The sequence below is a fragment of the Dipteris shenzhenensis genome, chromosome 8, assembly GCF_047967505.1.
Source record: "Dipteris shenzhenensis isolate YYH24624 ecotype China chromosome 8, Dip_SZ_1.0, whole genome shotgun sequence".
Lineage (NCBI taxonomy): Eukaryota > Viridiplantae > Streptophyta > Polypodiopsida > Gleicheniales > Dipteridaceae > Dipteris > Dipteris shenzhenensis.
Window position 1 is genome coordinate 22,845,026 of NC_141603.1, and position 15,669 is coordinate 22,860,694.

General features: G+C 46.4%; 1 protein-coding gene across 1 annotated transcript in view; it reads right to left on the reverse strand.

The window, feature by feature from the left end:
• Nucleotides 1-7,553: 7,553 nt before the first annotated feature.
• Nucleotides 7,554-15,669, reverse strand: part of FUC95A (1,2-alpha-L-fucosidase) — a 69,872-nt gene continuing 61,756 nt past the window's right edge. Inside the window, exon 10 of the mRNA XM_087378529.1 lies at nucleotides 7,554-8,100. Coding sequence (XP_087234655.1) covers nucleotides 7,788-8,100 — 313 coding nt within the window. The 3' untranslated portion in view covers nucleotides 7,554-7,787. The remainder of the gene's footprint in view (nucleotides 8,101-15,669) is intronic.

Genomic DNA, 15,669 nt, shown 5'->3' on the forward strand with positions numbered 1-15,669 from the left:
AATATTGGAAGAATTATCAGCGCCGTGCAAAGGATGTTATTCCAGATGCACTTCCAGACGCTATTCCCAGTGGAACAGCTGAGAATTCAGTTCCTATAGATGGGCTAGGTTGACACTTGTAGATACTAAATCTTAAAACTAAGCCTCAACGCTTTGCGGATGCTCAGGGCAATCCGGCATGGCAGAAATCCATGGAAGCTGAGATTAGATCCATTCAAAAGATTGCTACATGGGACTTGGTTTATGTGCCCATTGGCAAGAATGTGATTGGCACCAAATGGATCTACAAAATAAAGTATCATGCAGGTGCTACAGTTGAGAAGTACAAAGCCCGTTTAGTTGCCAAGGGGTATGCACAAGAAGAGGGGATAGATTATGAGGAGACTTGCTCCGGTGGCCAAGATGACTACCATTCCCTCTGTCATCTCTCTTGCTGCGTTTTATGGTTGGTATGTGTACCAGATGGATGTCAAGACCGCCTTCCTCAATGGGGATCTCAAGGAGGAGGTCTATGTGCATCAGTCCCAAGGTTTTGTTGTTCAGGGACAAGAGCACAAGGTATGCAAGCTCAGGAAAGCCTTGTATAGGCTGAAGCAAGCGCCTCGTGCATGGTATCATAAGATACATCAGTTCTTGTTGTCCCAAGGCTTTGTCAACACTCATACAGAGCCAAATTTATATGTTCTGCAACAAAAATCAGATTTGGTCATGCTTGTGCTTTATGTCGATAACATCACTCACTGGCAGTAATTTACAGCAAATTGCAGCAATGCAGTTCGCAGACCTTTGACATGACAGATTTGGGCCTATTACACTATTGTCTTGGCATTGAATTTTGGCAAACCCAAGGGGGGATTTCTATGTCACAGAAAAAATATTCGAAGGCATTGTTGCAGAAATTTAAGATGGAGAACTGTAAGCCTGTGGCCACTCCATTGGAAAAGGGAATCAAGATGAGTAAGCATGATACAGCTGAAAAGTTTGACGGCACATTGTACAGGCAGTTGGTGGGCAGTTTGATCTACTTATGCTCCACACGGCCAGACATTGCCTATGCCACAAGGCTTCTTAGCCAGTTCATGCATTGTCCCACAGTCACGCATTGGAATGCATCGAAGAGGGTTCTCAGATATGTACAAGGTACACTCATTGGGCTCAGCGTGCATCTCATGGCTCAGTAAGAAGCAAGACCACGTGTCTCTCTCCTCCAGTGAAGCAAAATACAAAGCTGCAAATTCAGCCACTATGGAATGTATGAGGTTGAGGAAGCTTCTGCATGACTTGCATCATGCTCAGGATGGTGAAGCAACTCCGATCTTCTATGGCAGCCAGAGTTGCATTGCTATTGGAAACAATCATGTATTTCATGCTCGCATGAAACACATAGGAAATCACTATCATTATGTGCAGGATTGTATTACAGATGGCTTCATTGATCTCACATATTGTTCCACTAAAGACAATGTGGCAGATATCTTCACTAAAAGCCTATCTTCACAACGCCTCTCTTCACACGACATCGACATGGCTTGGGGATACGAGACATTCAAACAACGTCAAGGGAGGTTGTAAAATGGCACTGTTTTCTTTTGTACTCCCATAGGTTGCTATATCCACATTTGGATGAATTTGTGCAACCATGGTACTTTAAATACTGTAGGTGCTTCTGAGATCATTCCAGAACATTTCAACCATATCATTGAGGGGGGATTTGTAAAGATATAATACAATGATATGGTGGTGTAGGATAGACTAGGACTTGGTCTATTTTAGAGTTTTTGTGTGCTCTAGTACTTGGACTATATATACCAAGTATTTATACTTCATTTGGTTGAACATTTCAATTGGAGTTCACTTCTTGTTCTCTTGTGTTCACAACTCTTCTCCATTCTTGTTCCTACAGGGACACACTAATCTTGACTCAATATAGGATTACCTCCATAAAGAATTATCATGGAAGATCATTTCTAAGATTATCATTTGAAAGATTTGGTGTGTCCATTGTATGCATGTCACATTGGTTCTCATCACTTGAAGAGATGCTGCACACACTGCAAAGTTAGTGGGATGGATGCTTTGGTGGCTTTGAGTTTGCCTTCACGAAGAAATATTTTCTCAAAGTGTGGGATTGTGGCATCTTCTTCTGTTTGTCAAAGTCTTCTTTCAAGTGGCAATACTTTCTCCACCCTAATTTTTCAAGGATACTGCTCAAGACAAATATTGACCTGTGTTGTTGACTCTCCCACATTCTTTTGCATTTTGTTTTCAAAGAAAGGACTTCTCTTCTCTTCTTCTTTTTTGGCCAAAAAAAAAATTTCTCAAAAAGATTACTTCATTAAGTATGAATGAAAGCCGCAAGAGCAAGCTCAAATGCGGGAGTACATCATGACATGCATGAAAGAAAAAACAGCTCAAAAAGAGCTAACAAAAATCCAAGGTGGAGACTGAAAATGCCACCTCAACCCTGAAAAAGTCTCAAAGAAGAACGGAGATCCTCTCCAAACTCTAAAAAATATATCTCTCCTAGCTGTAGCTACTCTGGAGGATCCCTGCATGCTCGCCTAGATGGCCATCAATGTGTGTATAGTATCAGTTCATATACTGGCCATAGACTGGGATGGGTGAACCTGTGAACCCTTCATCGCCTCCGTACATCTGGCCCCTCCAAATATGTCAAGCTGCAATGCTAGCCAGAATCTCCCAAGATGTCTCTACCGAAGCATGAGCAGCTCTGAAAGGAGTGAACGGAATATCTTGGAGAGAACATGACTCCACAGAATGTCGTCGTATAGTGAAGGATGAGTCTGAGTCCAGTCCCTCAAAAAACACCTGAGGTCCGGTAAGAGATAACCATGCCACTGATCCCCAAGTCATGAAGAATGGTGTTCTATGAAATATGCAAAGAATCATGGCAACACTCCTCCAGATTGTCCTCGCCTGTCTGCACTCCCAAAGGCAATGTTGAACTGACTCGACTGCTGCGTGGCATCGAGGACAAGTAGGGTCAACTCCGAACTTGGATCTCCACAGGTTCACTGCAATCCCTCCACGAATAGAAAGCCAAAAGAAGAGAGTGATCTTTCTATTTTTGAGGGATTTCCATAGCTTCCTCCAAAAGTTTTTCTGCACCTATGAAAACTATCCCAATGAGGAGCTCTGGAGGGCCTCCAACCTCTACTGCTAAGCTGAAATCTCCTGGCATTTCTAACTGTGTAGCGAAAGAATGGGATGCTCTTCTCTCCGTGCCCTTCATCAATCCATTGCCACTCCCCTGGGTCCCACTGCAAGAACCTAATGGGAGAACCACCATATAACCAGAGTCTCCAAGACCCAAGTGCCAGGAGAACGGGGTCAGGATCAAGATACCATCGTGAATTCGTGCCCTACTCCATATACCCTACAATCCTAACAGGCTAGAAGGAAACCTCCAAAAGAATATCATCTGAAGATCTGAGAAGTCTGCCTCTCGACTGAATAAAGACAAGGGTCTCCTCATGTGCATCCCGCAAGGCAATGACCTGTAAAGGAACACCCATCTCCGAAAAGACTCCCAACCAAGTGGACTCTGTGATCGGTAAGTCATCTGTATCTATCCACTCTGCTGGTATGGCTGCCTCTATCTGTTGCATCCTGACTGCACTCCCTCTAAGGTGGCCAACTGATAAGAGTCTTTGATCTTCTGGAAGCTGTCTAAAAGCCTTCCAGGCACCTACAGTGGAAGCAGATCCCCTCTCCCATCTAAAGTACTACAATTAATGTGACACACCCAGTGATCTGCCATGCTCATCCAATATGGATTCATTCCACATAACTAGTTGCCTGTCTATTTCTTCACGAGATGAGGGTGTAACTCTCCGAAGAGTGTCTCTGAAGCTGCCCCAAGCTTTCAGAATAGAAGCCATGAGAGGGAAAGAGGGAGACCTAAGATGGGCTAAAGTAAAAGAGCTGTCCATCCAATCTCCCCCGTGAGAAGGTGTACAAGACTGAATGCTGCGTAGGAAAAAGTCCTTCCAAGGCTCTTGTCCACGCATCAAACCTCTCACTACAAATTTGCAGAGCAAGGCCATACACTACGAATTTGGATCAATAATATTGAGACCTCCTTCCCCAGTGGGGAGAATGAGGGTCTCCCAAGCCACCCTGGCTACAACATCTAAGGTGCCATCTAACCCACTCCAAAGAAAGTTCCTGACAGGTCTCATGAGCTGAGATGTACAACCTCTACCACCACCAAGAGCAGACAAACCAGGCAGTAGCCAATAGTACCTGGTTCACAACCACTACTCTGGATGCAAGGTCAAGTCTAGCGGAACTCCAAAACATGAGTTTCCTCCTGATGCTCTCCAACACGGGAGCAAACTGTTGTGCTGGAGAGATGCCCACCCCAACCTGGCATCCTAAGTACCTGATGGAAACACCCCTCTGAATCCAAGTGAATCCTATGTCAATCCCCCAATCTGGAGTGTCCTCATCACTAATCCAAAAGCCATTGGATTTGTTCCAATTAATATGGGCCCCTGCTGCAGTGCAAAACAAATCCAAGGTTGTTTTGAAAGAGGTGAGTGTATGTGGTGTGGCATTAAAAAAAACAGCCGTATCATCTGTCAACTCACTATCCAAAAGCTCATCCTCCAGCCTCAACGGAAGACTCAGCCCTATAATATCAGCTTGAGCTCTAAGGTAGTAGCTCATAGCTTCAGCCACAAATAAAAAGAGAAAGAGGGCTAAAGGGCATCCCTTACGGACTGATTTGGTAATCTGAAATCTGTCTCCCCTGACTCCACCAATGAGAACCTGGCTATGGGCTGATCTGTAGAGAGCTCGATCCATGCATTTGTGAATCCAAAGAGAGAGAGGTACCCTCTAGAAAACCTCAGTCTACTCTATCATAAGCTTTCTCAAAGTTAGGAGTAGAATGGCAAGCCTATGGCCATCATGTATGGCCCATTCAGAAGCCTCCCAGAATAAGAAAATATTATCAAAGATACTCCTGCCATGCACAAAACCCATCTACGTATCGTGTATAAGATTTGGAAGAAAGGACTGCAGACGTAGGCTGATTGCTTTTGCTAGGATTTTGTACAAAGTTCCCAACAAAGTGATCGGGGTCTCCACTGCGACACTCAATTCCTGCAACCCCCTTTAGAGATAAGATGAATGAGAGCCTCAGTAAGTGAGTCTGGCATCTCAAGCGAGTCCCAAACGCCCTACAGGGCTAAGGTAATGTGATCCCCAATCTGACCCAAAATGAAATAATGAAAAAGGGTGTAAGGCCATCTGAACCAAGACACTTGCCCTTGTGAAGGGCAGAGAGAGTAGTCCTTAACTCTATGTTGGTGAATGGTGCATCAAGTGAGACTATCATATCTCCAGTCACCAACATGGGTAAATGCTGCCAAATAATACCTCGAGCATCATCTCTGGCCTGAGTGTCAGCATCTGCTGTAAGAAGGGAGGCATAGAAATCTGTAGCCACCTATAAGACGGTATCTGGATGTGTCTTCCATGGTGCTCTGAATGAAGTGCTCCCCAAGGGTAGAGGGTATAAACTCCTCCTCTAAATCAAACTCTGCCATGTCTGCCAGAACTACAAAAAAATTCCTGAATGATGCTCCTGGCATAGGTGTGCGGAGGATCCCTGCGGATGAAGGAGTAGAATCAATAATCCCCTTGCCTCTGTCAAGAGATAAAAAAGTAGGAACAAGAGGGAAGGGGAGCTACTGCTGCTGCTGATGGATCTCGGCAGATCTCGGCCAAAATAGCAACATTGGCTTTGAGTACAGCACGAGCTTCAGCAAAGGCTTGCTCCCTAGGAGAAAGCTCCTTCACATGAACATATGAAGAGATAGAAGCAACCTCATCAGCACAAGGAACTAAAACTGGTATATCTCATGCCTGTAAAGGAGGGTTCGTGGCGCCATCAGTAGCCTCTAGATGTGGAGATGGCTCAATAACTCTCACTGGCACCCAACGGGAGATGACTGGAAAAGGACGTGCTAAAGGTCCCGTGCGTACTGTAAACGAAGGTCTAGGACGAGAGGCTATAGTCGACGGGTCCTGGGCGAGAGGTGGAAGGTCCGGCAGCGCGAGAAGTGGTAGGATGTAGGTAGAACGTGAAGTAGGTCCAGCCGAGGTGGTGATAGGAGACGCAACACCCGTAGACCTTTTAGGCCTTTTCCTTTTTTTCTTCCTTGGGCAATCTCTGGCAAAGTGCCCAGGGGTCCTGCAAATCCTACACTGATCCTGTCTTCTAGCGATCTCGACTCTCTGCCTGAAGAAGGAGCCATCTAAACGCTAGAGCATGATGTGGTCATCCGTAAGGTTAGGGTTAGTGACAACGACTCTAACACATAGAACCCGTCCGATCTGACTGTCTCTGCTGTCGAAGAAGGTATTCCAGGAAGGGGGGGGGTCTCAGTGACCATCCCGAAAGCGGCTCCAATGGAAGATAAGAGTTGATGGTACACCTGAGAGAGGCCGAAGGCCGGGGAATCTAAGAGTGAAAATGTCCGGCCATCCTCCTCCACAGGGTCAAAGCCCAACGAGAAAGGTGCCAAGAACATCCTCCTGGAGCTCAGTGCCAAAGGATTGGCCTGAAGCACTGTACCTGCTGCATCCGAAAAATCAAAAACAACCTGAAAGAAAACTCTACCAAGCAGACGAACATTTGTGAGGTGCCCTGCAAGGTCTCTGGGTAAAGCGGCAAGCATCCAATCCCTGGCCTATAATCTAGAAGGGTGGGACTCATGGATGCAAGCAAAGAGCGATGTCAAGCTCTCCTGCTCTGTATCTTTTTTGAGCTGCTGCAACTCGTCTTTTGAGAATGTGATGGTTTTCGCGGCCGGTGGAAGCGGGCGAGGATTGGCTGAAGGCAGAGCCATCGTCAATCAGGGCGGAAAGGCCAATTTGAACACTGTTGAGCACTGTCCGACTAACAAGCTGCTTAGGAAGAGGGTGAAGGCAGAGGAGGGTCCAAGATGAGGGTGAAGGTAGAGGGAGGGGATGAAGGGGGAGCGTGAGGATGAAGGGAGGAAGAAGGGTGAGGATGAGGATGAAGGGAGAGGGGATGAAGGAGGAGAGGAGGGGAGGGGAGAGGCAAGCTGAAGGGGTGGGAGAAGAAGTGAGGGAGGCAAGGGAGGGGGGCGGCGGGGGAAGGGGAGCTGCAAGGGCGAGGGGAGGAGGTGGGGGTAGGGGGCTGAGGGGGAGGGGGACGGGGGGATAGAGAGCGGAGGAGGGGGGGATTTTTTGGCAATTTTTTGGAATTCAACTACTGATGTATTTTTTAAATTTGAAATTGCTAGTTTGGAACTCGTCACTAGGAGTAGTTTAAATTGTTTCTTTAAATATACACTGATTGTAACTTGAGGAGTCTATGAATACTTATGGATAAGTACTATCCATAATTGTCAAGGGAGCACGGTTTGGAACCAACAGCACCTGTTGAGAAAAAGTACCCATCTTCTCACAGAGCAGAACTAGGTCAATGTTGCCATGCCAACCATGTTTATGATTTCCTCAATTAGTTATTTGGTGATAATGCTCATGCTGGCTAAACAAATCAATAGTTTCCCTTTCCCCACATAATTATTTATCGTTTCAGTTCAAGAGTTTCTGTAAATCCATAACAAAGTTAGATTATATTGTCCCTTCTAGATAGGCCACAAACCCTTAGAAGTCGAGCATTTTCAAAAGTGTAATGGTACTTTAAAAGCATGGAAATGAAAGGGTGGACCACTGAAGGAATGGATTAAAACAAATCAGAACACTGAGATCTCATGCTTTTATCTTTATAATCTTACCGACTTAACGCCAACAGCTTGCAGCTTATTATTGAAAGTGTATAAGCAACCCGCTGATATTTCTACCATTGAAACTCTGCCTTGAAAATGCAAAGTTTTTAGAAAACGGCACTGTTTGTGGAGCTGAATGGTTGCCTCCAACAGATCTCCCTTGCTCCAATGAATTGTAACAGTAACAGCTCCACGAGCTCGAAGCCCCGTCACACATCCTGAAGGCCACTTGTCAAACGGTACTGCTGGGAGAAGGTATATATTTTCTTCATCACTTTGTAGCAGCATTTCAGCAATAGCTGCTGTAAACCTAAACACCCATTGAATATTCACCAAAATCAGAGTGACCGAACTTGATGTTCTACCTATATGTATGTTTCTTTTCCTTTAAGAGCATCATTCTTTTCCAATCAAAATCCTAGGATGAGAATCAGCCCTAGCACATCTTAATTTGGGGAGCACATTTTGAAAGAAGAAACCCAAGTGAAAACAAGTCCATCTTACTATGCCCGTTGAAATAGAATATAGAAACCAACACAGAATCTATGATGAATATAACCAAGGATTTGGCCTACACCTCTGCTGCCATAAAATGATAGTCAAACTCCTGGCCTTTGATAGAAAGGCCTTTAGAATTTGGGAGTGCAGTAGCTTGTCTTCTGGGGCACTCTAAAAGATTGAATAAAGTCATGCTTTATCCAGAATGCTCGTGTTTAATATTTTGCATACCATGTTCACATGCCTTTACCTCTATTTCCACCTAAAGTGTTCCAAGTTCAGAATTATATGCCTCATATCTAGTTGGACGGCTCCTAATCTCCGATATTTCACAAGCCTTTTCACTTCCTACACCTCATGTCATACCTTCAGGAGAAATTCTCCTTCCTCACATGTTCACATGGGGCCTCCATTTTATATCGATGAGCAAAATGCCCCTTATATAGAACTATTACATCTGTCTTACATACAATACCACCTGTTGCACTTCCTATATTCAACCTTTCCCCTTCTATAGGACTAATACATCCGTCTTACATACAATACCACCTTTTGCACTTCTATATTCAACCTTTCTTTTAGCAAGATCATAAATTAGCTAAAATTTCAAACACGTTACAAAACACAAATTAGCTGAAATTTTGTCCAAATATGTTCCAAAAGAAAGACTTGCCATGTATATTTTGATAGCTACAAAAATGTGAAAGTCAAGCCCATTTACAATCTCCTCACCTCCCCATCTGCCCCCCCTTCCTCCCCTAGCCTCTTCACTACTTCCCCACCTCTCTTCTGTACGTCTGACCCCATGCTCACACCTCCAGAGTACTGATGCCCTAGATTGTAGGCTTCCTAGGTGCAACCCCTGGGTCCGCCGGCCACTTTCCCTACTTTGCAATGTGCCTGTCCAAACCACCTCTCCTCATTCTCTTGCTGCTCCTTTCTTATGCTTCCTTACCCTATCTTGTCCTCCAGTTTTTTCAGGTGTCTACACTGGAGGGCCTCTCAAAAGTGTTTTTTCTCATTTTAGCCTCTCCACTATGTTTTGAGGGCCTCTTCATCTTGCTATAGGTCATGCACATTTGCCATCTCACATTTTACTCTCTTTTCTTCATTTCATTTTCTCTTCCATTGACCGCTTTTAAAGTTGCTAAACTGTTTTTAGTCCATCTTAGCCCTTTCATTGTCCCTTGCCAATCCAACACAAAAATACTCTCTCTCTCTCTCTCTCTCTCTCTCTCTCTCTCTCTCTCTCTCTCTCTCTCTACGAGCCCTATCCCCTCTCACAGATACCAAAACCTAGCACGCACACTATATGATGTCCTGAACTAGCCAACACCTGATCTCTCACATGTCCCACACCCCACTTCATGCACACTTTTCACAACCAGTGGTGTCAAACACTCACCAACACTATATGATGTCCTAAACTAGCCAACACCTGATCTCTCACATGTCCCACACCCCACTTCATGCACACTTTTCACAACCAGTGGTGTCAAACACTCACCTATCCCCTCTCACAGATACCAAAACCTGGCACGCACACTATATGATGTCTTGAACTAGCCAACACCTGATCTCTCACATGTCCCACACCCCACTTCATGCACACTTTTAACAACCAGTGGTGTCAAATACAATGGCCCCGCCGATCTTAGCGAAGCTCTTCAGTGAAGCGGTTTGCACAAGCTTCCCACACACTTGGACCCTTAACACCATCACAACCATACACAAGGCATGAGATCCCATGAGCGCGGAAACTACAAGACCATTATGATTTGGATATCATGTCCAAGTTCTATGCATCAGTACTTGACACAAAGGTTAGCTTGGCCGCAACCGCAAAGCTTCACGGATTCATAGCCATGGGACAAGCTAGCTTTCACGTAGATCATGAGACCATAAATAATTTATTTACACTCAGAGGCTTCATCGAGGAGGTCACAGCATGAAGATAGAGGGCCTATTGCTACTTTGTGGATTTCTGAAGGCTTTCGATACAATGCCAAAAGCCCGACTCATCAGATGCTTGCAGGAGTTGGAATACGATCAGGAGATCACACGGGACTGTATGAGAGAGTCTCGGGTAGGGTTTAGATAGGCGCAAGGTGGACATTGGACATATTGAGCACTATTGGGATCAAAGAAGGTTGCCCATTATTATCACCAACGTTGTTCAACCTTTACATAGATAGGCTTGAGACCTTTATTGGAACCCTAGGGAGGTGTTGGTTGCTCTTTAGCCGGATCCTTGCTTCAAATTCTCCTATACGCAGATGATGTGGTCTTACTATCTTCCTTGACAAAGAGACTCTAGCGACACCTAGATGCATTTCATACCTTCTGTGAGAGACATGACTTGAAGGTCAACCTTGGTAAAACCAAGGTCATAATCTTCAACACATCCTGGGCAGCCATGCATAGAGAGCACTTTACCCTGGAAGGGTTGCCAATGGAGGGAGTTGCATCCCACACATACGTAGGGCTCATGTTCTCCAACCCAATCTTTACAATGTGACTACCATTACAGGCTCGACTCCGTGCTAGCTAGACTTGAGCGACAATGCTTTCATTCTCACTTTCAAGACCCTCAGTGTCACGGGGGCGTGAAATTCTAAGTACTTTAATGTACTACAAGACCGTGACAACTTTGGTTTTAAAAGTCCAAGCGTGGGCTTAATAATGTGTAATTAAACGCGGCATGGTGCCTCGCACATAAGCGTAATTAATCCCTAGGCCCAAAGGCATTCCAAGGATTTTTTTTTATTTTTTTGCAAAAAGAGACTTCTATTAAGTATTAAAGAAAAACCGTTAGAGCAAGCTCCATACGGGATACATCATGCAATGCACGAAAAGCTCAAGAGCCAAAAAGAAAGGATTGAGGCTGATAGTGCCATCTCAATCCGGTAGAAACCTCCGAGAAAAAGGGAGAACCTCTCCAAACTCGAAGAAATATGGTCCTTCTAGAAGAGGCTGCCCATGAAGGGCCCTGCATGCTAGCCCATATGGCTATCAAAGTGTGAACCGTGTCAGACCAAATACCCGTGAACACCTGTAATGGGTGTATCTGGGTGCCATCCAAGGCCTCAGTACATCTGGCTCTCCAAATGTGCCAAGAGGAAATGCTAGCCAAAATCTCCCAAGAGGTGTCCACTGAAACATGAGAAGCTCTGAAGGGAGTAAGTCGTACATCTTGTAGAGAGCAGGGCTCTATCACCTGCCGGCGGACCGACAGTGCCCAAGAAGAAGGCTCACCCTCATAAAACACCTGGGGCCCGGTAAGAGATAACCATGCAACCGAGCCCCAAGTCATGAAGAAAGGGGAAGTGTGAAAGATGCTGAGTATCCGAGCAACCCCTTTCCAAACAGTCCTCGCCTGACTGCAGTCCCAAAGGCAATGTCACACTGACTCCTCTGCAGAATGGCATCGAGGACAAGTGGGATCAGCCACAAATCGTGATCTCCACAGGTTCACTGCAATCCCTCCATGAATAGAAAGCCAAAAGAAAAGAGTGATCTTTCTATTTCTGAGGGATTTCCAGAGCCTCCTCCAGAAATTTCTACGCAAGTCTGCGGTGATGAAGAAGCTTTCCCAATGGGGGGCTCTGGAGGGAATCCAACCCCTACTGTTCAGCTGAAACCTCCTGGCATTACCAACCGTGAAACGAAAGAAGGGAATCCCCCTCTCTCGGTGCCCATGATCTATCCATTCCCACTCTCCTGGGTCCCACTGCAAGCACCTGATAGGTGCACCTCCATATAACCACAACCTCCAGGATCCCAAGGCCAAGAGCAGAGGGTCGGGGTCTAAGTACCACTGCAAGCCCGCTCCAAGGTCCACAAAACCAGCAATCCTGACAGGCTGAAAGGCAACCTCAAGAAGAATGCCATCCTTGGATGTAGAAAGTAAACCTCCATCCCCAACATCAAAGACCAGTGCGTCTTCCCCGAGACCTCGGAGAGCGATCACCTGTAAAGGAACTGATGTCCTCGAAAAAGCCCCCATCCAAGTGGTGGAAGTAATAGGCAGCTCAACTGTCCATTCCACCGGGATGGCTGCATCTATCTGCTGAATCCTGCATGCTACCCCTCTGAGGTGACTCACGGACTACAGTCTCTGATCCACAGGTAGCCTGATAAAAGATTTCCAAGTGCCTACTGTGTAGGCGGGGCCTCTCTCCCATTTAGACCACTGCATGTAATGGGAAGTGCCCAGTGGTCTGGCATGCTCGTCAAGAATACTATCATTCCAAATGATCGGCTGCCTATCAATCTCTTCGACGGTAGAAGGTGGAATCCTTCGAAGAGTGTTCCTGAAGCTCCCCCAAGCTTTCAAGATGGCAGTCATGAGAGGAGAGGCAGGAGATCTGAGAGGGGCTGATGTGAAAATCCATCGAGGGCTGTCCACCCAATCATCTCCCAAGGTTGGTGTGCAAGCCTCAATGCGTCCAAAAAAGAAATCCTTCCAAGGTTCCTACCCAGGCATAAGTCCCCTCACCACCACCTTACAAAGCAATGCCCTACACTGCAAGTCCGGGTCAATGACATTAAGGCCCCCTTCACATGTAGGGAGAATAATAGTCTCCCAGGCCACCCTTGCTGCAACATCCGCTGTGCCATCAAGTCCACTCCATAAAAAATTCCTGACTGGTCTGATAAGCTGAGTGATGCAATCCCAGCACCAGCAAGAACACACAAACCAGGAGGTGGCCAAGAGAACCTGGTTCACTACCACAACTCTAGATGCAAGGTCGAGTTTGGCAGAGCTCCAGAAAAGGAGCTTTTTCCTTATACTTTCTAGTACTGGGGCAAACTGCTGTGCTGGAGAGATGTCCAATCCTACCTGGCATCCCAAAAACCTGATAGGAACACCCCTCTGAATCCAGGAAAAACCAATGTCAACTCCCTAGCCTGGAGTGTCCTCATCAGTGATCCAAAAGCCAAAGGATTTATGCCAGTTAATGTGTGCCCCTGCAGCTGAGAAAAAAATATCCAAGGCTGTCCGGAAAGAATCAAGTGACTGCAAGGAGGCCTGAATAAAAATAGCAGTGTCATCAGCCAACTCACAGTCAAAAAGCTCCTGCTCCTGCTGTCTCAAGGTCAGTCTCAGCCCAAAAAGCTCAGCCTGAGATCTAAGGAAGATACTCATAGCTTCTGCCACAAAAAGAAAGAGGAAGGGGGCTAAAGGGCATCCCTGACGAACTGATCTGAAAATCTGAAACCTGTCACCCCTTACCCCTCCAATCAAAACCTGGCTATGGGCTGATCTGTAAAGGGAGGCCACCCCTCTGATCCAAGCATTTGAAAATCCAAACCGTAGAGAGTGCCCTAAAGAAAACCCCAATCAACTCTGTCATAGGCTTTCTCGAAGTCCAAGAGTAAAACTACTAGCCTCTGTCCACTCTGCATAGCCCACTCTATGGCTTCCCAAAAGGAAAAGATATTATCAAAAATGCTCGTGCCATGCACAAAGCCTATCTGAGTATCATGGATGAGATCTGGAAGAAGGGGCTGTAGTCGGATGCTGATCGCCTTGGCAAGGATTTTGTAAAGAGTGCCCAAAAGAGTGATGGGTCTCCAATGGGATACAAAATTCCTGTTGCCACCTTTCGGGATAAGGTGAATGAGTCACTCGGTCAGTGAGTCAGGCATCTCGCCCGAGTCCCAAATGCCCTGCAGGGCTGAAGTAATATGATCACCTATCATATCCCAAAAGGCTATAAAAAAAGAGGGAGTAAGACCATCGGAACCAGGGCACTTGCCCTTATGAAGGGCAGAAAGAGCAGTCTTGAATTCTGTGTTGGTAAAGCGTGTATCAAGTGAGCATAACATCTCTGGGGTGACCAACACAGGTAAACTCTGCCAAACTTCATCTCTAGCCACCTCTCTGGCCTGTGAGTTCGGATCTGCCGAAAGAAGGGAGGTATAAAAATCTGTCGCTAAATGCATGACAGTCTCCTGGGACTGCAAAACGCCGTCAGAGTCAATAAGCTGCCTGACACTCTCTCTACTATGTCTGGGGCCAAGTGTAGAGAAAAAGTGTTTATTGACTCTCCCTCCCATCTATATCCAAAAGGACTCCCGTGCATGGAAGGCATACTCTGCTCTCTGATCAAGCAAGGTCTGCAAGTGAGCCCTTGCCGCAGCAAGGCGCTCCTGTATCCAAGCATCTGAAGGTTGTTTCTGCTCCTCCCTCTGAAGGGCTGCCAACTGCCGGCGGATACCGATCTCTCGCCTGAGTACCTCACCTCGCCGAGCACTAGCAACTGAGTGATAGAAGTCGCTGATACTGTCAAGTGCTGTGGCCACATGTAAAGGACCGGCCACCCCCCCTGCATATGAGAAACCCAGATCTCCAACACTGCCTCTGTGAGAGTCTCATCCGTGTATAAGGCGTCTGGGATCCTGATACTGTGAGACCGTCCTCTCAGATGAGGCTCTGAAATGGACAAAATTACCGAAAAATGGTGTGAAGTGGAAACACCCACCGGGTGCAATGCAAACTGTCCCCCCTCTATCAAGAGCCAAGTCACCCACATAGAATCTGTCAATCCGAGCATGGATAGGCATCTGCACCCTATGGTTCGACCATGAAAACAAAAGTGACTGAGACTGAACAATGCATCATCTGACCAAACATCTCAGCCACTGAACCTGAACAAGAAGGCATCCCAGGCTGCTCTCTCAAGGGAGTGGATACCACCTTCTCTGCTCCCTTTCTTATCCGAAGGTGCCTCAACCATGTTGAAGTCACCTCCAATAATCCATGAATCCGCAATGTCAGCCCACGAGAGCAACTCTTTCCAAAACAAAACACGGTCCCCTCTGTTGTTCGGAGCATAAAGGTTGAGGAAACCAACCTTACGTCCGTCAATCAGAAGTAAAACCCACTGGGCCCTGGAGGGGGTTATGGTACCGTGTCCAATGACCAGAGGGAGAACAGAGTCTGAAACTGAAATGCATGTACCTCCTCTGGTTCCCAAGGCAGGAAGCCAAAAAGTCTGGCCTGAGAGCAACTTACCTGACTCGGAGCAATCTCTGATATCCAGTTTGTGTTCCTGAAGAAAAAGGATGTCTAGGGAACCACCTGAAACACCTGGATGGAGCTGATTCTTGATCAGCTGTCTGCGACGGTGATGAGGGATGCCGCCCAATCCCTGTATATTCCAACTGGCTATCCTCATCGGCGGGAGGAAGTGGGTTGGAATACCTTACCCGACCTGGTGGTGGAAACAGAAGCCTCTACCGGAGCAGACCTCCTGCCATACACATGAGGTCCGAGGGGAGGAAAGTCCACAGGTGAGAGAGAGAAGGATCTCTCAACAGGGAAGCCAATAACTGGCTCTCCAAAAGTAGAGGGTACAAAATCATCATCTGGGAG